The 24,128-nt window shown below is 45.2% G+C and overlaps 2 protein-coding genes across 17 annotated transcripts in view; one reads left to right on the top strand and one right to left on the bottom strand.

Moving 5' to 3' along the window:
- The first annotated feature begins 347 nt into the window (after positions 1-347).
- Positions 348-23,615, top strand: PAX6 (paired box 6). Of its 14 annotated transcripts, none has more exons than XM_035264240.3 (12): positions 348-423; positions 809-869; positions 4,431-4,561; positions 5,351-5,392; positions 5,487-5,501; positions 6,409-6,574; positions 12,543-12,701; positions 13,189-13,271; positions 13,495-13,645; positions 13,751-13,866; positions 16,649-16,799; positions 17,479-23,615. In XM_035264240.3, exons 2-12 carry the CDS (start codon positions 860-862, stop codon positions 17,562-17,564), a joined length of 1,110 nt encoding a protein of 369 aa, XP_035120131.1. In that variant the 5' UTR covers positions 348-423; positions 809-859; the 3' UTR covers positions 17,565-23,615. The 14 variants fall into 14 exon arrangements, with proteins under 14 accessions (XP_035120131.1, XP_002755188.2, XP_035120133.1 ...); XM_002755142.6 differs by having other exon boundaries at positions 5,487-5,702; XM_035264242.3 differs by lacking the exon at positions 5,351-5,392.
- The window catches only part of ELP4 (elongator acetyltransferase complex subunit 4), a 274,144-nt gene continuing 268,561 nt past the window's right edge, over positions 18,546-24,128 (bottom strand). For all 3 annotated transcript variants that reach the window (XM_009007873.5, XM_002755140.6, XM_078340783.1), the window contains one exon: positions 18,546-24,106. In XM_009007873.5, the coding sequence (XP_009006121.1) occupies positions 23,975-24,106 (132 nt within the window). In that variant the 3' untranslated portion in view covers positions 18,546-23,974. The remainder of the gene's footprint in view (positions 24,107-24,128) is intronic.

Genomic DNA, 24,128 nt, shown 5'->3' with positions numbered 1-24,128 from the left:
TACTCCCTCAACCTCAGCTCTTGGTTTCTACTCCTTACTCCGTTCTCCCTCCTGTTTCCCCCTTCCCCTTTTCCTGGTTCTTGATATTTCTGCAAAGTGGGACCCCCAACTTGCCAGATTCGCCAATTCTCCCGAGCCAGACGAGAGCAGCCTCTTCTAAAGGATGGAGACTTCTGTGCCAGATGCCCGCTGAAAATGTGGGTGTAATGCTGGGACTCAGAGTTTGATGGCAGTTTGACTGAGCCCTAGATGCGTGTGTTTTTCTTGAGAGGGGGGCTCAGAGAGCTTATGGACCTATGCTGTTGAACCACAGCTTGATTTACCTTTCTCTCCTCTTTTGTCTTAGGGGGAAGACTTTAACTAGGGGCGCGCAGATGTGTGAGGCCTTTTATTGTGAGAGTGGACAGACATCCGAGATTTCAGGCAAGTTCTGTGGTGGCTGCTCTGGGCCTCAAAACCCACAACGAGTCAAAACAAACTATTTCAGGAAGCTTCTTCACTATAGTTCAGATAGAAAAAAAAAATCAAAATTGGGGCCTCGGTTCTACTGATTTAAGGGTTACTTGCTAAAGAATGTAGGGAAAACAGATTGGGGATATTCAAGTATTTTGTTTGAAGCCCCAAAGGGTAGATTTTGCATGCACTGCAGGGCAGAGCTGGTGACCCTCAGATCGCCCCAAGCGGTTGAGTGGATCAGTTCCTAAAGAACGGAGCTTCTCCTGTCCCGGCCCCACGTCCTCCTCGGTTGGGAGTTCAGGCCTACCTGAAGCAGCTGCCTGGAGATTAACTCCTATTTTCTTGCTAACAGAACCCCATATTCAAGCCCCGTGGAATCCTGCGGTCCCCAGCCAGCGCCAGGATGCAGAACAGTAAGTGCCTCTGGTCTTTCTGGGACTTCGGGCTTGGGGTGCGCGGACACAAGGGTCAGGGGAGGACTCAGAGGCTTGCGGCGCCTGCGGTGGTCGGGCCGCAGACCGACTCTGGCGGGGGGACCTGCGGCGGCCGCTCCCCCCTCTGCACCCGGCAGCCAGAAAGGGGAGGGCGTTTGCTTTGCTGTTCTTGATACTGGAGGAGCAGGGACTGGGCCCTTAAGAACAGCCCGCCCGAGTTTTCGAAGCTGCGGTAGAGAAACCCCCATCCCCCCCAAATCCTGTAACTCACACCCCCTCCCCGCCCCTGCCCGGGCTCTGACCCCGGAGAGAGGGGCTGGGCTGAGCAGGGCGGGGCGAAGGCTTCTTCTAGTTGCGCTAGTAAAAGGAGGCCCCTTTGGGCTTAGCCAAGACTGAAAGTCTCCACCATCTGGGCGGGGTGGGGGCTTCTCTCCCCAAGTCACTCTCAGGGCAGCGCCTTCCCTCCCCACCCCACCTATGGGCCTAGAAGGGATGCGGAGAGGAGCCCCGAGGCCTGCAGCAGGGTAGGGGTGGTAAACTCGCTGTTACAGGGTGCGCGAGAGAGCCCGATTTACTGGGTCTGGGAAGGAGGTGGGGGCTGTGCCCAGGAATTGGAAAAGCCCTGCCCTGGCAACTGCAGTTGCGTGGGTCCTGATCGTCCCAGGCCCAGAGCGCCTTTGATACTTTGGCTCGAGTACCTCCCTGCTTTCCGCTGCCCAGACCCGGTGGGCCCCACCCACCTTCCTCTTCTGTTGGTGGGTGCTGGTACGTGACAGGGCTAGTCTAGAGCTCGGACCTGGGAGCCCGGAGGCCCAGCGAAACCAGGCCCGGTTTGAGGTTATGGTTGAGGCACACGGCGTCAGGGCTCAACTGAACTTGGAGTGTGGAAAGGCCCAGGTCTTCTAGCAGGCTGCCCTGGAAGAACCACAAAGGCTTAAAGAGGGTCCCCAGCACCTTATCCATCGGTTCTGGAAACTCCGGTCGCCCCCTGGCGCTTCTGGGGCTGGTAGGCGCGTAGCTCAGGAAGGGGCACAGAGGTGGCGAGTTTTGCGGGGGTAGTTGTGCAGAACCTGCCAGACCCCAGGGCTTGGCCGGAAGGCTCCCCTTCGGCGGCTGGGCTCTCCTCTCGGAGCTCAGACTCCCCAGCCGCAAGCTCTCTCTCGGGTGGGCCCCAGCCAGGGCGCGCAGCGCTGAGCGTTTGCCACTGCGGCCCAGCTGGCAGGCCCCGAGGGGCGCGGGGTCGCGGGCCGGCCCGCAGGGCTTTGTGCCGCTCGTTCCCCGGTGTGCGCAAGGCGCGGAGCATCCAAATTGACACCATATGTTTTCCTATTAGTTGCTTCGCGGTCGAGTTCTAGGCGCATAATCAGCGCCACTGGGCGAGAGCGCCAGCCGTCCCTAGGGAAGGGACACAATGATTGAGGCTTAACCTCTGAAGGGGAATTTGGAGCTTTGCTTCCTCACTGCCATTTCGATGCTGGGAGTGGCGCCCTGGCCCTGGCGTCTCCTGGGCGAGCACCCGCCTGCTGTGGCTGCAGAGGTGGCGGTGGGGAGCACGTAGTTTTTGAAACGCATGAGGAGGGAGGTCTAGATGTAGGCGGCCTCACGCGCCCGCCTTGGCATTAGCAGACTGGGAATTGCCGCGGCTATACGTGAAGTTTGGAAAGTCTCTCTAGGTCTCTTTCTGGGACAGCCTTTCTTTTTCTGGGAAGCTCCCTGTGCCCAGAGGTTGGGCTCTGTAGCTGGAGCGGTAGATGGAACTTGGTAGGCAAAGAAAGGCTATAAAGGGAATTTAGGAGAAACCGGAAGCGTGGGCCAGGCCTTGCTCCGTTGGAGAAGCAGTGTCCCCGCAATGTCCCTGCTTGCCGGAGCCCAGAGCCCAGATCCCCCAAACGCCTGTCACTTCTCATCGAGTTGAGGCTCCGGCCCTCCCCCCGCCTCGGTGAGGGCCCCCCTCAGCCCCAAGCCTTCGGCTACCCTGAAAACGCGGCTCCCCTCGAAGGGTAAACGAGTGCAGTTCAATCTAGTCTGAGTGATCTACAAATAGGGACGGAAAGGGTCGTTTTATCACGGTCCTGTTTGTCGTGACGATGCAATTTCCCGGAGCGGAGCACTGTCACAAAGTGACAAGGCTGCCACAAGCGCCCCGACTGATCTTTTCAATTAGCCTTCCATGCATGATCCGGAGCGACTTCCGCCTATTTCCAGAAATTAAGCTCAAACTTGACGTGCAGCTAGTTTTATTTTAAAGACAAATGTCAGAGAGGCTCATCATATTTTCCCCCCTCTTCTATATTTGGAGCTTATTTATTGCTAAGAAGCTCTGGCTCCTGGAGTCAATTTTATCAGTAGGCTCCAAGGAGAAGAGAGGAGAGGAAAGGAGCACCGAACAGGGAGCCACGTCTTCTCCTGGGAGGGCTGCTCTCTAGAGTCGGGGCTGCAGGTTGGAGATTTTTAAGTGGAAATTGACAATTGGCTTTATTTGTGTGTCTGTGGTTTTTGGGGAGCGGGGGCTACAAACCTATTCTCTAAGGTTGGACCACAGGGATGAGGTTGTGAGATACAAAGATAAAGGAGGGATGGGGAATACAGTGATGTGGTCTTTTCTTTTTCTTTCCTGGTTTTGATTTTTGCTAATATCTGTCCTTGGCTGAGAGGAGGGCGGAGTTCAGCGGCGGAAGTAAAGCGAGCAGTGGCAGTTGCGAACCGACTCCCGGCTCTAAGCCTTACTTGCGGTGGCCGTACTTGTCTGTTTGTGGCTGAAGCCAAGCTGGGCTCTGATTCATGTCTGCAGTGGAGGTGCAGAAACCTGGACTGGGGTTCGCCAGCCATAATGGGCTGCTCCGGTTCTTCTCTCCCCTCCCTTCTTCTGTTCTAACCAAACAAAACCAAACTCGGTGCTTGTGCCAGGCCTTGGCCAGTTTGGACGGTGATGCAAACATTTCTGGATTTTAGCGTCCAAGGGAGTACTCAAGAGCTCTAAGATTTGCTATCACGGTTCCAACACTGCAGAGACCTTGGAGGTTCACTGTGGGATCTATAGAAGCCATGGTTTGCGGTGACACTCAGAGGGGATCTTTGGGAGATTTGTAGAGCAGGTTCTTTGCACTTTGTGGGTTTAGGGGCTGGCTGCAGTGTTTATGAAGAGGGGCAGTGGGCTCCTGGGGCTATGGCGATACTGAGGTCCATGTGTTCTTGTTCCTTGGGATGTGTCTGACTCTGTATTGCTGCTGCAGTCCAGTGGGCAGGGGCACGGCTCTTTGGGGCTGGGCTGCCCGATGTCCCGCATGGCTGGTGGTCCCACTGCCTTTTTTGATCGATAGCAGGGACCTGATCGCCAAGGTTGGCACAGGTTGGCAGGGGGATGAGGATGCATTGTGGTTGTCTCCTCCTCCTCCTCTTCTTCTTCCTCTTCCCCTTCTTCTCATTCCTCTTCTCCTTCCTGTTCTTGTTCTCTCTCATCTTCCTTCTTCTCCCTCTTCTTCCTCTTCATTCTGCTCTCCTCTTTTCTTTTCCCCTTTCCTCTCTTTTCCCTTTCCTCAGGTCACAGCGGAGTGAATCAGCTCGGTGGTGTCTTTGTCAACGGGCGGCCACTGCCGGACTCCACCCGGCAGAAGATTGTAGAGCTAGCTCACAGCGGGGCCCGGCCGTGCGACATTTCCCGAATTCTGCAGGTGATCCTCCCGGCGCCGCCCCACTCGCCGCCCCCGCGGCCCTCCACTTTCAACGCCCCCTTTTCATTTCTTACTGTAAACGATGCTAATTATGGACCCCCCCACCCTCACCCACCCCAGTCCCTAGTCCCCCACCCACTCCCCTGCCTTCCCACTTTCCCCTCTCCTTCCACCATCCTTCCCTATCTCTTTCAACTTGGGTCAGTTACATAAGATAACTCATCTGCTTCAGAAAAATATTATGTGTGGATTTAAAAAAAAAAAACCTTTCTCTTTTATTTGGTAAAGACATTCATTGTGGGAACAGTTTATGAACTGTAATGAGCTGAGTTATATAAACCGGCATAATTTCATTCTGCTCTCCCCAGCCCCTGCTTACCTCAGATTTTGAGGTATTTGTTTATTCTTCATCTTCATGAAGAATATATATATTGATTTAAAAAGGCAAATGCTATTTACTCATTCCTAACTCATATTTACTCAATTGGGTATTTTTTAAAGAAGAAGAAGTAAAAATTCAGTTTATTTTTTACCTTTGCTCTTTAAAACATAACACCACTTTAAGCAAGGTCAGTACAAAAATCAGTTAATCTGACTTCATTTTGATGCATCTTCAGGCAGTGTTTAAGAAAAGTTTTTTTTTTTAAAAACTTTTAAATTAGTTTTTGAGTTCAAACTGTTTGAAAGTATCATCATATTTGTAGTTTTTAGGGCTACAAATGTAATTTTAAGAAAAAAGCTCTCTATAGTAAGTTCTCGTACCATTGAAGGTATATTTTTGTGTTATAGACCCATGCAGATGCAAAAGTCCAAGTGCTGGACAATCAAAACGTAAGCTTGTCATTGTTTAATGCATACTTAAACAATTTTATTTTTGTCTTGAAATTATTAATAATGTGGTTTTCTGTCCACTTCCCCTATGCAGGTGTCCAACGGATGTGTGAGTAAAATTCTGGGCAGGTATTACGAGACTGGCTCCATCAGACCCAGGGCAATCGGTGGTAGTAAACCGAGAGTAGCGACTCCAGAAGTTGTAAGCAAAATAGCCCAGTATAAGCGGGAGTGCCCGTCCATCTTTGCTTGGGAAATCCGAGACAGATTACTGTCCGAGGGGGTCTGTACCAACGATAACATACCAAGTGTAAGTTCATTGAGAACATCTGCTCTCCCTGCCCTAAGCCCCACGCTCTCTCCTCTTTACCTCCTCCCACCCTTTCTCTCCACTGTCTCTTAGTCTGTGTCCTCTCCCTGCTCCACGCTTGTCTCCTTTGTACCTGGGGGAACAGAGAGGAATGCCCTGACCCTTCTTTGACTGTCTGCAAAATGGGAGTCAAGTGTGGGGAATCGTTCACTTCATTTGCATGCTGCAAAACAGAGGGCGGAGGCCCCCGGGAAAGGCACTTGAATCAAGAAGGACAATGAAAACCAGATTGTAACTTCCTCCCAATCCACCTGCCAGAACTTTCCTTCAGGTGTCACACATCCATTTCCATCCTAATATTAAACAAATATAATGAAAGAAAGCTCTACACTAAGTCTAAATATTTTTTGGGGGGGAAGTCTTTTAACAAAGCAAAGCAACCAAGTGAGTTAGGTCACCAGAGACACCGAGCAACTATGAACCCCCTCCCCCCCAATTCTCTGCCCAACTCAATTTCCATGCCCAGAGTGATAGCTATCATTTTTTTTTCCCCACAGTGTATCTGCAAATCCACCCACTGTCCCGGGGTGGCTGGGAGCTTTTTAATAGGTTGAGCATTGCTTTTTAAGGTGGTAGGGGAGCTGAGATGGGTGACTGTGTCTTCAGGAGACACTACCATTTGGTTTGATTTTGGTTTGATTTGCAGGTGTCATCAATAAACAGAGTTCTTCGCAACCTGGCTAGCGAAAAGCAACAGATGGGCGCAGACGGCATGTATGATAAACTAAGGATGTTGAATGGGCAGACCGGAAGCTGGGGCACCCGCCCTGGTTGGTATCCGGGGACTTCGGTGCCAGGGCAACCTACGCAAGGTAAAACCCAAGCAGCCATCCACCCAGCTCTCCATATAGGCAGCCTGTTGCCTATCCCTACTCTCCCAACCTTTTACACCCCGGGATTCCAGCTTGGGGAATGTCCTGGGGGAGACTGCATTTGAAGGCTTGGGACACATCAACTTGCAATGTATGTAGATGATGTTGGTTGAACCATCTTGTTGGCCTGGGAATGTGAGGGTTGTGTATGTCCAGAGTGGTATGAAGGTGGCTGGTGTGTGTGTTTGTGGGCTGAACTGTGTGCATAAGAGCGAGCTGCATGGTGCACTATTCAAATTTGACATTAGAATGCAGGGAAAGCCCCCTTGTAGAAGTGTGACAGGTTAACACACTGACAGACTGTGAGGTAAACATAATTGTATCGTTTTGCTTTTTGCTGTAATTGACAAATTATGTGACTATGAGTAGGGTGCACATGAAAGGGAGAGCAGGGAGATTCAGGGCCGAGTCAGGGATGGGGCATTGGAAGTGGTGGTCTCCCAGCCACAACCACCCCACCATCCTTGCCCCTCCCCCGTTCGCCCCTCTGGGCCCCACTTTCTCACTCTCTGTGGGTGGCGAATATGTGGAAGTGGTGGGTGAAGATACTGTGAGCAGGACGATGGAGCGCCGGGAATGGCTAGGGTCTGGGAGGAAAGATGGGACCTGGAACAGCCCAGGGTCTGTGAGAAGGGCTGGAGGAAGAGGAGCCGGTGGGGAGGAGGGTCAGCTGGCTCCCCCGCCCCTCCACACCCCGAGGTAGCTTGGTCAAGAATAGGAAACAGTTTACTCCGAAGATTAATCGGTATTTGTTGTCCTCATGACAAGGAGATAATATGCAGGATAATGGGACGTGGCGTCTCACTCCCGGGAGCACAACGGAGCCTCTGGGCTTCGGGCCGGGGGCGGCGCGCGGGCCGGCGAGGAGGCTGCCGGCGCGTCCGTGCGCTCTCGGACCGGCTCCGGATGCCCGGCGCCTCCATGGAGTCGGGCGAGGGAAGGGAAAATCGGTAACAGTATGCGAAATATCTGGTACAAAGGATGCTTCTGTCACTCGCAAGAATTTGTTATGGGAACAATCCTGTCGCTCTGTAATTGCTCATTAGAGAACGTTTTGTTTCTCATTAAGGCGACATGAATAAGCGTCTAGTTGAAGGAGACAGCTGTAGAAATGTTCCACAAGAGACCTCTGGACACGATTCGGCACCAATTGCCAATTAGACATGTCAGTTTTAAGAGCAGAAAACAATATAGGACGGACACTGGGAAGATAGGGAGCAAAGCGCTCGCTTCTTGTTTCCCAGCGCGGCTGCTCGGCCGGCGGAGGCCTCCTGACGCGCGGGGCCCCGGTTCCCTTGGGCGACCCCGCCCGCGCAGGCCCCGAACCCGCCGCCTCCGGAAGCGCAAAGGGCTCCTAGGCCTGCTCCCGCCTCTGGTGAAACTAGCGATTGACCCCGCCGAGTGTAGGCAACTCCTTGCCTGCCTGACCTTTGAAACCGTAGGATTCCTACGTGTAGACTCTGGACACACCGAAATGACACCCGAACTTCGCACTGATGAGCGTCCACTGCTCAGCCTCCAGCAATCTGAGGTCCCGGTGGTCCCTCCCCCTCCAAGAGTTTGGCCCACTTGGGGAGAGATGCAGGGCACGGTGGCCCAGGCCTGGGAGGGCTGAGGCCAGAGCCTCCATCCCCGGGTCCCTCGGCGCATGGGCTCCCCTGAGCTTGGGGGGCAGGAGACAGCCCCTCCCGTTTCTTGGAGTTGGGACAGAAGCAGAGGGGAGCAGCTTCCACCAGAGGTGGCGCCCGGGCAGATTTTAGTCCCCCGCAGCCTGAGGGCGGGAAGCGAGAGTCTAAGGAGTTAGGGTCCACCGGTGATGGTTGGGCGCTGGAGGTGGCGCTAGTTCAGGAGATTTTCACTTTAACGCGCCTAGTTGCTAGAAAATTCTGGGTTAACTGACAATCACCACCACACCCCCACTCTCAAGTGAGGTTTCTGGGGGTGATTGTCAGCCCAGGCGCAGGACCGTCGCCCCCAGTTGAGAGGACACGTGGGCCAAATGAAGCACACAGAGGTGCGGGTGTTGGGGTAGCGGGCAGTGGTGAGGAGCTTTGCTTAACGTTCCGGGGAATCCTCAGGTTTTTTGGCACTAAGAGGGCCCCCCTCCCTTCCTGGCCCCCTTTCCCAGCCCGGGAAGCCTTTCTTGGGTTTTAAAGAGTCCATTACTCCAAAAGCATAAGGCGAGGTTAGGTCTCAGAGGGAGACAAATATGGTTTCCATCTGATCAACGCCATGCGGCGGTGAATAAAATCGCGACGACGTGGGGCTGACAACAACACGAGACAACTCTATCCAGCCCCAATTCTCCAGCGATTTGGTGGTTTTAGGGATCACGGAGACACTTTTTCTTATCTACTCCTCTCACCCCACCCCCCACCCCCCATAATACCCAGGCCCTCTATAGGATTTAGTCAGCCTCTCTTTCAACAGAAGCTACAATGTTTTGATCTGCGCTCGGGAGCTGAAAAGGTGCCGCAACCGGGTTGCTATCTTTTCTTGCTTGTTTTCCGCCTCACTGATTAAGGCACTAAGAAACTAAGGAATGATTTTATTTCCCAGCGCGACTAAGCCCCCCCCTCGCCTCTTCTCTTCTCTTCTTCTCTCCTCTCCTCTTCCTCTTCCTCTTCCTCTTCCTCTCCTCTCCTCTCCTCTCCTCTCCTCTCCTCTCCTCTCCTCTCCTCTCCTCTCCTCTTCTCTTCTTTTCTCTTCTCTTCCTCTCTCTCTCTCTTCCTCTCTCTCTCTCTCTTCCAGAAAACAAATCCTAGCCCCAGCGTCAGATGGTCCTTCGGCTGGGATAATGGGAGGCGCTTTCACTCGCCTTCTCAAGGATTAGGCTGGAAGGTGAACGGCACCCATTGAAGGCCCCTGCTTAGCGCAGCTCCGAGGGGACGCCTTTTAAAGAAGATATCTGAATTGTCCACCACTTAGGTTTATCGTGGGGGTGTGGAAGTCGAGATCCAACTTCTAGTTTTATTTTGTTAAAAGCTTTAAGAGTGGAAGGCAAATCCACAAAAGAGCGGGGGATAGGCACCGGTTTGAAGGGAGACCAACCGCTAAGTCACTGCCTGGCTGCAAACAGTTGCCACTTGTAAAGTAGCAATCTTTCTCCCCGATATGCTCTCCCCGCGGGGTCGAGAAGGGATCCTGCAGCCACGTTTTCTTTTTGCTGGCCTCTAATTCCAATCCCCGCTTCCCACATTTTTTTTTTTTTTTTTTCAGATTTAAAATTGAGCTCTCCTGTCCCTGCTGACTTTTCTCCCTTAAATGTCAGTTCTGGAGGCAGCGCAGTGCCTGGCGGCGATTGCGTGCGTGCTTGTGTAGGCCGCGTGTAAGTTTGTGTGAGACAGAACCTGAATAAGAATATGAATCTTCAGGTTTTAAAATTAAGAAAATGTCAAAGAGGCAAATGAGAGCAGAGGATGCTATCTGCAGGGGTCTTCGGAGGCAGATCCAGGCAACTTTGTTTAATTGGCGAGATCGAATGTGCCAGAAAACGGACTGAGGTGGGGCCCCTAGGATGGCAGAGGCATGAGTGACCATGGGGAGATGGGGATTGTGTTCTCCTCAGTGCCCGCTCCCCCCACGCCAGATGTGCATAGATGCACACATTTTTGTCCGTTTTCCAAAACCAATAACACTCCGGCCTTTCTAGTTGGCCCAAAGGAGCTATTTCCAGTCTTCCTTCTTCACCAAACCCGAAAATAAAGTGAGAGTGGGGGTGGTCGCTTCATTTTTTTCCCTTGAAAAACGCTTTGAATAGTCCCCCGGAAACTTAGGGCAGTAAATTAGCACAGATGCCTGTACCCGCACGCGTGAGTGGAGCGCGTCCTCTCCACTGAGTAGCCCTACCTCTCCGACCCCCACCTTTCTGATGGAGTGCAAAGACCCAGAGCCCAGCTGAGGCTCAGTTACTAATATTTTCTGTCCCTCATCTTCCATTTCCTCTCTCTCCCACTCTTGTACGGCCCTCCTGCCTCTTTTTCCTCTCAGCATTCTTTTCTGTCCTTTTTTCTTAGACCGTTCTGGCCTCTTCTGTTTTTTGAGCCCTCTTTTTTCCCTCCCTTGCCCTCCGCCCCTTCCCTCAACCCAGGCCCCCAATCCTTCCCCCTTGCCTCCACCCCCACCATTGGTTTCCATCCTGTCTCCCATCTCTCCAAAGTAGGAACCCCACCCTGGTCCCCATCCACCCTCCCTGCCTTCCCCCACGCCGGGCCCTGGCCCCCCATCCACCCTCCATGCCCCCAGCCAAGCGCCCTAAATAGCACGGAGGCGCCTGCTCTTCGGACAGTGATTAATGATAGCAGAGCAGAGGGGTTAACACACTTCACTGAAAAGTCTGTTGACTGGGCTCCTTGTAACACAATGTGGCCCGCTGCACGCCTCAAGAGAATCCTTTTGTTGTCCGAGCTCATTGTAGCCTCAAAATTCTGCCCACGAAAGTTTGCCAACGCTCCTGCCCCAGGAGTTTAATAGTTTCCCTTACTCGCAGGGCATTGTGCAGCGCTGAAAAGCAGCCCCTCGCTATTCAAGTGTTGGTGGTCATCTCAATAGATCTCCAAGGGCCCATATGGTGGCCAGTGCTGATGAATCTGCCTGTTTAAATGGGGGAGAAAGTTGGGGTTTTAAAACATTTCAAAGTTCCTGAAAAGGTCCCACTAGATCCTGTCACAATTCCCTGAACTCTTTGAAGGCTCAGCCTATTGTCTCCTGGTTATAAATAATATTCCTGGCCAAGTCGATTCCCACCAAGGCGCTCCTAGGGGCCCCTCCACCCCACCTCTTGCCAAGTTTTGAGGATGGGGGATAGTCCATGTTGGTATCACTTGGGGGCCTCAGGACCCCAGACCCACGACCCAGCACATAGTGGCCCTGGAGGCCCAGTCAGAGTTCAGGCAATCTTGATTCCCTTCACACAGGCTGTGGCCTTACAGGCAAGGTGCAAGGCAGCTAGCCCAAGTGCACATCTTGCCCTCCAGGCAGCAAGGGAAAACAATAAAACTTTCCCCGGTATAATGATAGAAATTACATTAAAAGTGGTGGAAATGCCCTAATTAAAAATGTACCACTTAAATGATATGCCAAAGATTCAGCTGCAGCATAGAATATTTAGTTAGTGAACTCTCTACCATTTCTTTTTTTAAATTACACGTTAAAAATTTAAAAGAAATCTTACTTTTCTCTGGTGCAATACATTACAAAGAATGGACAGTCCTTTTATCTAAATATAAAATTCCATTTTCAGCAATTATAGCCTGTTCTTGGTGATGATATAATTACAGCTGTGCTCGTAATAGGTGTCAAGGCGAAGCGCACTCATACAATAGTTGAATAAAACTGCAGAACAATGCGAGCACTTCTAAATTCACAACCTTTAAAATGAAATTGACTGTGCAGAATTCAAATAAAAACTAGATAAATATTTTTTTAAAAAGATTACAAGCTTGGTTTGGTTTCTTAATAGCATTTTCTACAAACCTATCAACATCTAATTGATTAGATGGGAATTACTGATTATAGATCAACTGAAATCCTGAATATCACTCTTCCGTTTTCCCAGCAGCCATAGGCAAAGACATTCTGTAGGGAACGGAGTGAGGCATTTGGGGACTCAGGGTTACTTACAAAAGATCATTTTAATTGGAAACTTCAGTGCTTATTTTTTCATTCAAGAAATGCTACTTAATGTGAGTATTATAAAGTCTCATCTTGATAAAAACAAAGAAAATGGTGGTCAGGTAATTAACATCACAAATGTCTTTTATTTAAAGAAGGCTGACAGTTACCTTGGGAATGTTTTGGTGAGGCTGTCGGAATATAATGCTCTTGGAGTTTAAGACTACATCAGGCCCCTTTTGGAGGCTCCAAGTTATTCCAAATTTCTCTTACCGTCCTATTCTTTTTGTTCCAGATGGCTGCCAGCAACAGGAAGGAGGGGGAGAGAACACCAACTCCATCAGTTCCAACGGAGAAGATTCAGATGAGGCTCAAATGCGACTTCAGCTGAAGCGGAAGCTGCAAAGAAATAGAACATCCTTTACCCAAGAGCAAATTGAGGCCCTGGAGAAAGGTGATGGAGTTTTTGAAAGTAGAGAAGCAGTAAATCAAAGTAAATGCCACATCTTCAGTACAAAGAGCTAAATTTAGCCAGGGCCCTTTGCATAGAGGACTGAAAAGGTTTCTTTTTTCTGTCTTTTTTTTTTCCTCTGGGCATCTCTTCTGTGGGTGTGTGTGTGTGTGTCTCTCTCTGTGTGTGTGTGTGTGTGTGTGTGTGTGTGTATGTGTGTGTGTATGTGGTTCTTTTCATGTACCAGTAATTCAAAGACCAGGCATCTGACTTATAAGAGAAACATGATGATTTGGCTATTTCAGGCCACAGAAAGGTCATTGAATGTCATTCCAAAGAAAATTTCACTTGGTACAGTCAACACTAGAAGCATTTTAAAGGGAATTGGTTGGAGGTGATGGGAGTGGGGAGGGGGAACCAGCTTGATCCAGTTTGGTCAACATATTTTGTGTAGTTCTGGCACAATGTGGAAAATCAACTTCTTTTTCAGAGTTTGAGAGAACCCATTATCCAGATGTGTTTGCCCGAGAAAGACTAGCGGCCAAAATAGATCTACCTGAAGCGAGAATACAGGTACCAAGGGACAGTGCAATTTCACACTTTGTGATTCATACCATTTGCCTTTCCTAGAGACAGAGGTGCTGGTACAGAGCACTGTTTATTTATAGGAATAATAACAGATTCAGTCTGCTAGATACTCTGCTGCCATGGGTGTGAGGAGGGCAGCAGCGGAGGTGTCAAGGTGGGGCTGGGCTTGACATAGGCACAGTGCTAACCTGTCCTATCTGATTTCCAGGTATGGTTTTCTAATCGAAGGGCCAAATGGAGAAGAGAAGAAAAACTGAGGAATCAGAGAAGACAGGCCAGCAACACACCTAGTCATATCCCTATCAGCAGTAGTTTCAGCACCAGTGTCTACCAACCAATCCCACAACCCACCACACCGGGTAATTCGAAATACGAATATATCAAATACCAATATAATCAGTGTGTTAAACCTGTGTCCGGGCTCCGACTCTCACCCTGACTGCTGTCGTTTCTCCTGTCCTCAGTTTCCTCCTTCACATCTGGCTCCATGTTGGGCCGAACAGACACAGCCCTCACAAATACCTACAGCGCTCTGCCACCCATGCCCAGCTTCACCATGGCAAATAACCTGCCTATGCAAGTAAGTGTGGCTGGAGGTGGTATGCGTAACCCGGCCCCAGAGAAGTGAGGAGTGGGGTCAGGGCCTTCGGACCTCGTTGGCTGCGTGTGCGGCCTTGGGAGGTTTTCATACTACAGTGATTGGCTTGACCAGTCTTTGGAGACATCAATCCAATCTCTTTTAAGTGATTGACTCATTGATTCATGCCTTAAAAAATAATAATAATCAAGATCTTTCCAGTTTTGTCAAGTTAACCTGCCTCTTATACTGTTTAGCTTGATAATGTTGGTAGTGGGGCATATTTGGGATACCAGTAAGACAGCCAATCCAATCTCTTTTAAGTGGTTGACTCATTAATCCATGCCCTAACAAAAGTAATAATAAAAATCTGTCCAGTTTTGTCAAGTTGATCTGCCTTTTATCATAATGTTACCTGGATAATGTTGGGTGGCGGGGGGGCATGTTTTGGATACCTGGGAGCCTTGTGCCAGAAAGTGGAAATAATGCTGGCACATTATCAGATAGCAAGAGTTTAGTATTTCCAAATTTGGGTTTATATTGTGTTTGCATGCTAAATATATAACTGTGTATGCATTTGGGGCATTACTTAGGGTATATGTGATAAACTAATGAGAAAGAAAAAAAGGATCAGAAATAGGATTCATATTTACATGGTGAGATATAGTTAATATAATGAGGAAGCTAATTTTTCTGTCTACATCTACAGTAAGAAAAGGCGTAGCAGGCATTTGCTGGAAATTTAGTGTGTCTTTGCTGTGAATGGTGTGATGGGTTTGTGGCTTTCCTAGCTGCCTGGGAAGCTTGATGCTATTCACCTGGTATGACAGCCTCCCTCTCCTCTTAGTTCTGTCCCAAATATCTATTAACCCCTACATTTTGAGGCCTTGCACTAGGTTCACCCTTTATGATGAAAGTTGGATAAGGCAGGTGGTTTGTAATAGACCTTTGTCGATGATGGATTCTTGATAGGAAAAATGTCTGTCTTCTGGTGGGCCTCTCCCTGTGGTTTCCTAGAACTCCTGTTTGTACAACAATTAGAGATGTTAGATAGTACAATATTGGCCAGCATGAGCCCCTGCTGGAGACAGTTCTGGGGCTACACAGATTGTTTATTCTCCACTGAGCATTTTTTGCTGGATTTCAAATCCAAATAACAGCAAAATAAATATTTCAGTCTTCAGACTAATATAGGAGTAGCTAGATAAGCAACTTCAGAGGAATTATTCACATATTTATTTTTATTCCATCTGGATATTATTGGCCATAGTGCAACTGATGTAAATTAAGGGATTAACAGCCCATTAGTTGGTATTGCTATAACTGCCTTGGAATTTTCCAGAAGTCAGGTTGCCTAGAGGAAGCGATTGCAGGAATTAGAAACAAATGCAAGCTGAAATTCTGGCAGGGCCCTCAAGGCCTGTTTGCCTCTTTGAACTTGATGTTAGCAGTCATCATCTGACTTTAATAAGGCCACAGAGTGTCTTGTTCAGTTTCATATATCGTAACAACATCCAGGTTTCTGTGAAGATAGCAATATGTATATGTGAGAAAATAATAAGATGAACAGATAGATGCTGCCATTATATCAAGGTCATTTCCACATATAGACCAGTTTGGGAATTCCATCTATTTCAAACACTGACTTTTAAAAATTACATAATTTATATAATTCAAGAAGTACATGAATTCATTCAGTATAGAGAAAATCAAAATGATCAGTAACTTTACTCTTCAGAGAAAACTACTCTTTGAATTTTGGAGTGGGTGAGCCAGTTTGTCTATCCATTTATTCATTCTCTTGACCAAAACAGTCACTTTACAAATGGCGGGTGTCTTCCTCTGGACCTTCTCTGATATGTTTCTCTCTCTGAGAATGGTGGATCTTGGAATGTGAAACATCTCTCCAGTTTGCAGAGAAGAGAAATAATAGTATACTGTACTATCATTTAACACACTTGTTCCTCACCCGCTTCTATTAACTCATCCTGAGTTTGCTGCCATGGCATAGCACTTATGAGGGGCTTTGTTAGGAGAAAGGTTTATCTTCTCAATGCTGCCATTCTGAATAGTTCCAGGGTAGCAATGGTTTTCTGGTTACAACTCAATCTGGGCTTTTGGGTCTGTTAGGAAGTCATGGTAATTCTCAGGATGCGGATGGGTTACATTTACTGACTCAATCTGGGCTTTTGGGTCTGTTAGGAAGTTATGATTAATTCTCAAGATGGGGGTGGTTTATGTTTACTAACACTTCCAAACATTTTAACTTGGGGTCATTACAGATCTGCTTCTTCAGAGTCTTTTATCCCATGAGTCTGGCTGTGAAAGGTTCCCAAGGTTGCTAAGCCATACTTTATTGAGAGCTCCTCCTCCCACTGCCCTCTGTCCCAAAGCTTGAGATCTGGGCTTCAGGGGTCACAGGATTCCCAAATAAATCCAGATTTGCAGGGAGAGGGGATGTATTTTAATGAAGGACCTCATGCTATAGGTTCTCCAAAGATGCCAGCAGAAGTTAGAGAGAAGAATTCTATTAATTTCTGGATAGAGGCAACCATCTAGCTGAACAGTTGTCAGAAAATACAGTGCTTTAGAAGCTTGATATATAGGCAACTTTCTTCTAGCTGGAGGCCCAATCTTAGACTGATCATATGGAATTCCAGTACTTCACGTGAAGGCATCTTTAATGATCAGACTTGTTGGCAGAGTTCCTGGGGAGGAGGGCACCTGGGGCTGTGGCTGTGTGATGTGTTTCTCAGTAACCACAGGTTTGCCTCTCTCCTCACAGCCCCCAGTCCCCAGCCAGACCTCCTCATACTCCTGCATGCTGCCCACCAGCCCTTCGGTGAATGGGCGGAGTTATGATACCTACACCCCCCCACATATGCAGACACACATGAACAGTCAGCCAATGGGCACCTCGGGCACCACTTCAACAGGTGAGCCACTGCTTTCTGCAGGCTGCACAGAGGTGGCCTGTACAGTTTCTTTTGCCAGGTGATCTCTCTTCATTGGAAGTTTACCCAAACAGAATCTCCTGGCCTTGTGTAACGCTTTGCTGTCCTTGTCCCTGGGGGATGGGGATTGAAAAGGGAAATTCAGTTAAGCTAATTAGTACCTTTACACCATATAGACAAAAACCAAAATTATTTTTCCTGAATTTGGTCACGAAAGTTGTGTATGAAGACAAAGCCTGTGATGCCTTCACAGATTATTAGATAAAGCTCAGCAGGTGGCCCACTGAGCTGTAGGTGGGTGCTTGTTGAAACGCTTCTTGCCCTTGTAGCTTGTAGCTCCTCTAGACCTTTCGCTGCAAATAAAAAACACATTGGTTTTCCAGAGATGGTTTTATTGTAAAAGGTCCAAACATTCAAACAAATGGGGGGATTTTTTTTCTTTTCTTTTGGATGGTGGTGGAGGGGACTTGGGATCCAGTAGGTATATATTAACATGTCGTCTAGTTTCTGAAGGTGCTACTTTTATTTGTAACAGTTGAAGTATTTTTTAATACAGTAAAAAGTATTAGAAAGCATGAAGTTTTTTTTTTGTTTCATTTGTATTCCATGTCTGTTTCTCAAAGGGAATATCTACATGGCTGTTTCTTTCATCCCCTTCCAGGACTCATTTCCCCTGGTGTGTCAGTTCCAGTGCAAGTTCCTGGAAGTGAACCTGATATGTCCCAATACTGGCCAAGATTACAGTAAAAAAAAAAAAAAAGAAAAAAAAAAAGAAAGGAAATATTGTGTGAATTCAGTCAGTGACTATGTGGACACAACAGTTGAGCGTTCAGGAAAGAAAGAAAAATGGCTGTTAGAGGCGCTTCATTTCTACAACTGTGTCCTGTATTGTACCACTGGGGAACGGACTTGAAACAAGGACCTTTGTATACAGAAGGCACGATATCAGTTGGAACAAATCTTCATTTTGGTATCCAAACTTTTATTCATTTTGGTGTATTATTTGTAAATGGGCATTTGTATGTTATAATGAAAAAAAGAACAACGTAGACTGGATGGATGTTTGATCTGTGTTGGTCATGAAGTTGTTTTTTTAAAAAAAAGAAAACCATGATCAACAAGCTTTGCCACAGTTTTAAGAGTTTTATCAAGATATATCGAATACTTCTACCCATCTGTTCATAGTTTATGGACTGATGTTCCAAGTTTGTATCATTCCTTTGCATATAATGAAACCTGGAACAACATGCACTAGATTTATGTAAGAAATATTCGTTGGGTTTCCAAAGGTTGTTAACAGATGAAATTTATGTGCAAAAAAGGGTAAGATATAAATTCAAGGAAGAAAAAAGTTGATAGCTAAAAGGTAGAGTGTGTCTTCGATATAATCCAATTTGTTTTATGTCAAAATGTAAGTATTTGTCTTCCCTAGAAATCCTCAGAATGATTTCTATAATAAAGTTAATTTCATTTATATTTGACAAGAATACTCTATAGATGTTTTATACACATTTTCATGCAATCATACGTTTCTTTTTTGGCCAGCAAAAGTTAATTGTTCTTAGATATAGTTGTATTACTGTTCACGGTCCAATCATTTTGTGCATCTAGAATTCATTCCTAATCAATTAAAAGTGCTTGCGAGAGTTTTAAACTTAAGTGTTTTGAAGTTGTTCACAACTACATATCAAAATTAACCATTGTTGATTGTACAAAAACCATGCCAAAGCCTTTGTATTTCCTTTATTATACAATTTTCTTTTTAACCTTATAGTGTGGTGTTACAAATTTTATTTCCATGTTAGATCAACACTCTAAACCAATGGTTACTTTCATACACACTCTATTTTATATCCTGATGATCTTTAAAACAATAATTCTAATAGATATCATAAATCAAAAATGTGTTAGAAAAAAATTCCACTTAATGCTGGGTGTAGCTCTGTGCGCACTCATATCCACAACAGATATAAAACATTTCCCAGTTAGTCTTTTAATTCAAAAGCTCAAAGTCTAGAAATAATTTTAAAATGCTATAGGCTATTAGTTAGGAGTTGTTTTTTGAATTAGGACTGGCATTTTCAATCTGGGTGGATTTCCATTGTTAGCCCATTTCAACAATGATTTCACTGAAGTATATTCAAAAGTAGATTTCTTAAAGGAGACTCTCTGAAAGCTGTTGCCTTCTCAAATAGGCCCTCTCCCTTTTCTGTCTCCCTCCCCTTTGCACAAGAGGCATCATTTCCCATTGAACCACTACAGCTGTTCCCATTTGAATCTTGCTTTCTGTGCGGTTGTGGATGGTTGGAGGGTGGAGGGGGATGTTGCATGTCAAGGAATAATGAGCACAGACACATCAACAGACAACAACAAAGCAGACTGTGACTGGCCGGTGGGAATTAAAGGCCTTCAGTCATTGGCAGCTTAAGCCAAACATTCCCAAATCTATGAAGCAGGGCCCATTGTTGGTCAGTTGTTATTTGCAATGAAGCACAGATCTGATCACGTTTAAAGTGGAGGCACGCAGGGCAGGAGTGCTCAAGCCCAACCAAAGGATGGAAAAAAATAAGCCTTTGTTGGGTAAAAAAGGCCTGTCTGAGACTTTTATTTGTTCTGTGCAACATATAAGTCAATATAGATAAGTTTTCCTCTGCAAACTTCAGTAAAAAGCCTGGGGCTTCTGGCAGTCTGGATTAAAATGCTTGCACATGCAGAAACCTCTGGGGACAAAGACACACTTCCACTGAATTGTACTCTGCTTTAAAAAAAATCCCCAAAAGCAAATGATCAGAAATACAGAAATTAATGGAAGGATTAAAACATATAACCTTCTAGTTCAATATCTACTGTTTTCCAGTTAAGGAATTACTTGTGAATAGATAATTGAGATTCATCGCTCTGGCATGAAATATACTAATAATTTTATTCCACCAGAGTTGCTGCACATTTAGAGCCACCTTCCTAAGTTGACTGGTTTTTGTATGTGTGCATGTAGTTTTATTCAGTGGCAGCCTGCACTGCACAGCGGCACACTTCTGCAGGGGAGTGCACACGCGTATGCACTGTTGGTACAATTGCCCGTGCAGACATTTCTACCTCCTGACATTTTGCAGTCTCCATTCCCCCAGGGCTGTGTGCTGAGGGAACTGTCAGAGAAGGGCTATGTGGGAGTGCGTGCCGCAGCTGCAGGCTGGCTTAATTCTTCCTTCTCACTGGCTATGATTTCCACTAGGGTCAGGCAGCCAGTTCTGGCTCACGGTTCTGTTGTGTAGAGAGCAGAGACTTTGGTGACCTGGGTGTGGCACACCAGGTGTAAGAGGTGGGAATGGAAGAAAAGGAGTGACGTGGGAGCAGAGGGTCTGTATGTATGCATCTGGGCATGTATATGTGTGCTCTGAGGGTCAGGATTGCCAGGGCAAAGTGGCACATCCTGGGTTGGTCTGAAGAAGTGGCTGCTCAGCTGCAGAAGCCCTCTGGTTCAGCAGGATGGGAACGGCTGCCTTGCCTTCTGCCCACACCCTAGGGACATGAGCTGTCCTTTCGAACAGAGCTCCAGGCACTCTCTCGGGGACAGCATGGCAGGCACTGTGTGGTAGCAGTGCCTGGGAGTTGGCCTTTTACTCATTGTTGAAATAATTTATTTTTGTTTATTTATTTAACGATAGATGTATTTATATATTTATCAATGGGGTATCTGCAGGGATGTTTTGACGCCATCTTCCAGGATGGAGACTATTTGTGAAGACCGCAGTAGAATCACAGGACTAAAAGCCTAAAATTTTTCTTCAAACTTTGACTTTGGAAAACCAGGTGAACAGAATAAGAGCTGAATGTTTTAAGTAATAAATGTTCAAACTGCTCTAAGTAAAATAATGCATTTTACTGCAATGAATTTCCAGAATATTTTTCCCCCAAAGCTATGCCTCCTAATCCTTAAATGGTAAACAATTGGTTTCTTGATACAGCTCACATCATTTCTTCCTACATTTTATCATCACTAGTTTTCCTAAGATAAACTCATACGGTATTATTTTAAGATTCAGCTTTGTTCTGTCAATGTCATCTTAGGACTGTGTTTGTATTCTTTTACTTATTTCTTTTTGCTCTGGGCCCTCATGTTAATAAGATTTAAAAAAGGCTTTTCTTCTCTGTATGTTTGGCTCACCAAGGCCAAATATATATTCTTCATTTTTCCATTTTTCAAGAATAAACCTCATCTGCTTTTTTTGTTTTTGTTTTGACTTGGTACTGAATGACTCAACTGCTCAGTTTTAAAGTTCAAAGTGTAAGTACTTAGTGTTAGTACCGCTTATTTCAATAATATCAACGGTGACTATCTTTGGAAAGCAGTAACATGCTGTCTTAGAAATGACATTAATAATGGGCTTAAACAAATGAACAGGGGTCCCCCCACTCTCCTTTTATATGTGTATGTGTGTCTGATCTGTTAAAATTAAAAGATGGACAGGGAATTGATTGCAGAGTGTCGCTTCCTTCTGAAGTAGTGTTATTTTGTCTACTGTTAAGTAAGGATCCTGGAGGTGGACATAAGGAATAAATGAGAGAAAAGTAGATATTGTCTAGTGGCTACTAAAGGAAATTCAAAAGGTTTTAGAACCCTAGCACCTGAGCAAATTTCAGTAGTCAAAATATTTACCTCATGTTAAAGAAAGGCAAATCTAGTGTAAGAAATGAATACCACATAGGGTTTTGAAGTTCATATACTAGAAACACTTAAAAGATATAATTTCAGATACTATGTTTGGCATTGTTCTTAAGCTTTTATATCTTTGAGTCAAGCTGATAATTTAAACAAATCTGTTAATAGAGTGTATATTTCATAATGTATTAAAATGGTGTCTATACCTACAGTAGCATTACCGAAGAATGATATGTTTATGTAGTAAGTTATTAACATAATGAGTAACAAATAATGTTTCCAGAAGAAAGGAAAACACATTTTCAGAGTGGCTTTCTATCAGAGGAAGACAAAAATATACAGCCCTCTCCAGTAGCTTATTTTTACAAAGCCTGCCCAGTGAATTAGGAAAACAAAGCACTTGGATATGATTTTTGGAAAGCCCAGGTACTCTTATTATTCAAAATGCACTTTTACCGAGTTTAAGAAGTTTCTTTTATATTTAAAACAAGGGTTCAAATATGCACATTCAATTTTTAGAGTATTTATCTATTTGCAGAGCATAGATTAACTAGGAATTAGCTGTTAATTTTATAGACATGGTAGCTAGAGAAGTAAATCAATGACCTATTAAGTATTTTGACAAGCAATTTACATATCTGATGACCTCACATCTCCTTTGCAGAGAGTCAAATGCTATGTAATTGTTCCATTGTGTGTTTGTATAAAATGAATCAACACGGTAAGAAAAAGGTTAGAGTTATTAAAATAATAACCTGACTAAAATACTCATTTGAATTTATTCAGAATGTTCATAATGCTTTCAAAGGACATAGCAGAGCTTTTGTGGAGTATCCGCACAACATTATTTATTATCTATGGACTAAATCGATTTTTTGAAGTTGCTTTAAAATTTAAAAGCACCTTTGCTTAATATAAAAGCCCTTTAATTTTAACTGACAGATCAATTCTGAAACTTTATTTTGAAAAGAAAATGGGGAAGAATTTGTGTCTTTAGAATTAAAAGAAATGAAAAAAATAAACCAGACGTTCTAAAAAAATAGAATAAGAAACCTGATTTTTAGTACTAATGAAATAGCAGGTGACAAAATAGTTGTCTTTTTGATTTTGATCACAAAAAATAAACTGGTAGTGACAGGATATGATGGAGAGATTTGACACCCTGGCAAATCACTGTCATTGATTCAATTATTCTAATTCTGAATAAAAGCTGTATACAGTATGTGTTTATGCTACAGTGGGTTTTTTTAAGTGACTGACATTCATCATATTGGTTAGACAGTTTTAAAACCTAGTCTTTGTTTTCTACAATGTTGTCAAGAACAAATAAAGTGTAATTTGTGGTATATTAAAAGCAAGCTGCTTAAAAATGCTACTTATAACTGCTTCAAAATATTCTAATATATTTGAAAATGTATTTCAGAAATTCAGTTTCTCCCAATGGATGTTGAACACCTTTTTAAAAATCAAGACTCTTAAATATGCAAGTTACTTTTTAACTTTCATTTTTATCTATTATCTGTCAAAAGCTTTGAGAATATGGAATTATAATTAAAACACCTAGTGTTTTATATGAAAACTGGTTCAGTATGCTATCCGCCCCCTCGCAAAGATATGTTTATATGGTTAGAAATTTACATATCCAACCAATGTTCATAATTAGCAAAAGGTTTATGTGATGCAATGGAAATCTGAGTTAGTTTCATTTTTCCACTTTGTCTCAGACCCATGTCCTGTAAAATCTCTCATGGAGCTTCAGTGTATGTTTTTTCCCCTGGTATCCTAGCATAAATATAGCTGTCAGTTTGAATTTCCATCCTGAATGATGCCTGTTGACATAATTTCATAGTGCGGACTTCAATTGTTTAGGATTACTAAACTAAAGACCATCCACTCCTTTTTTCTATGTTTCCTATCACTCAAGTTCTTTATATTTATTAACTACTATGGCAGACTGATTATCTGTAATGGAGTCTAAATCCCAAAATATTATTGTCTTTATCAATTTAATAACCAGATACATAAATGAAAATTTATTTTATATATTAGCAAACACATTTTCATTAAAAAAAACTTAGCATTTTTGGTGGCAAGTGACTGTTTTCTGGAATAAAGAGAAAATATGTTTTCATTTACAATCTTGAATTTCATATGTTTTATATGCTACCTGCTGTGACATGCACTTTACCATGACACTAAATGCCTTAGTATATGCACACAAATGACCACGGTCAGGCATCTTGAGACTCTGACATTTTTTGGCGTTTATTTAAAAATAAAATTATTTTTTCTATAGTATGAAGGACAATTTTAAAAGTATTTCTGCTGTGCTGTTTCTGTAAAAAGTTAAAAAATGAGAAATGGCAGCCCCATTTTATAATCCTGTATTTTTCAAGGAGTAGAGGGTCAAATTGTTTAGAAAAATATTTACATAAGCTATTAGCAATCATAATTAGAGTGTCATAGAATTCTGCATGCAACGGCTAAGGAGGAATCCCTAGAAGTCCAGGTGCTTCTTGCCTCCGGCCATCATGCCACAGCCTGGGCCCAGCCGCTTGGCGGATTCTGCCAGATCCTGTTTGCTTGAGCGGCTCACTGTGTCTGACAAGTCTGGAGGCAAATGCAGTCGCTATGGCAGAAGATTTCAGGAG

The sequence above is a fragment of the Callithrix jacchus genome, chromosome 10 (assembly GCF_049354715.1).
Source record: "Callithrix jacchus isolate 240 chromosome 10, calJac240_pri, whole genome shotgun sequence".
Classification (NCBI taxonomy): domain Eukaryota; kingdom Metazoa; phylum Chordata; class Mammalia; order Primates; family Cebidae; genus Callithrix; species Callithrix jacchus.
This window is presented reverse-complemented; position numbering and strand designations above follow the sequence as displayed.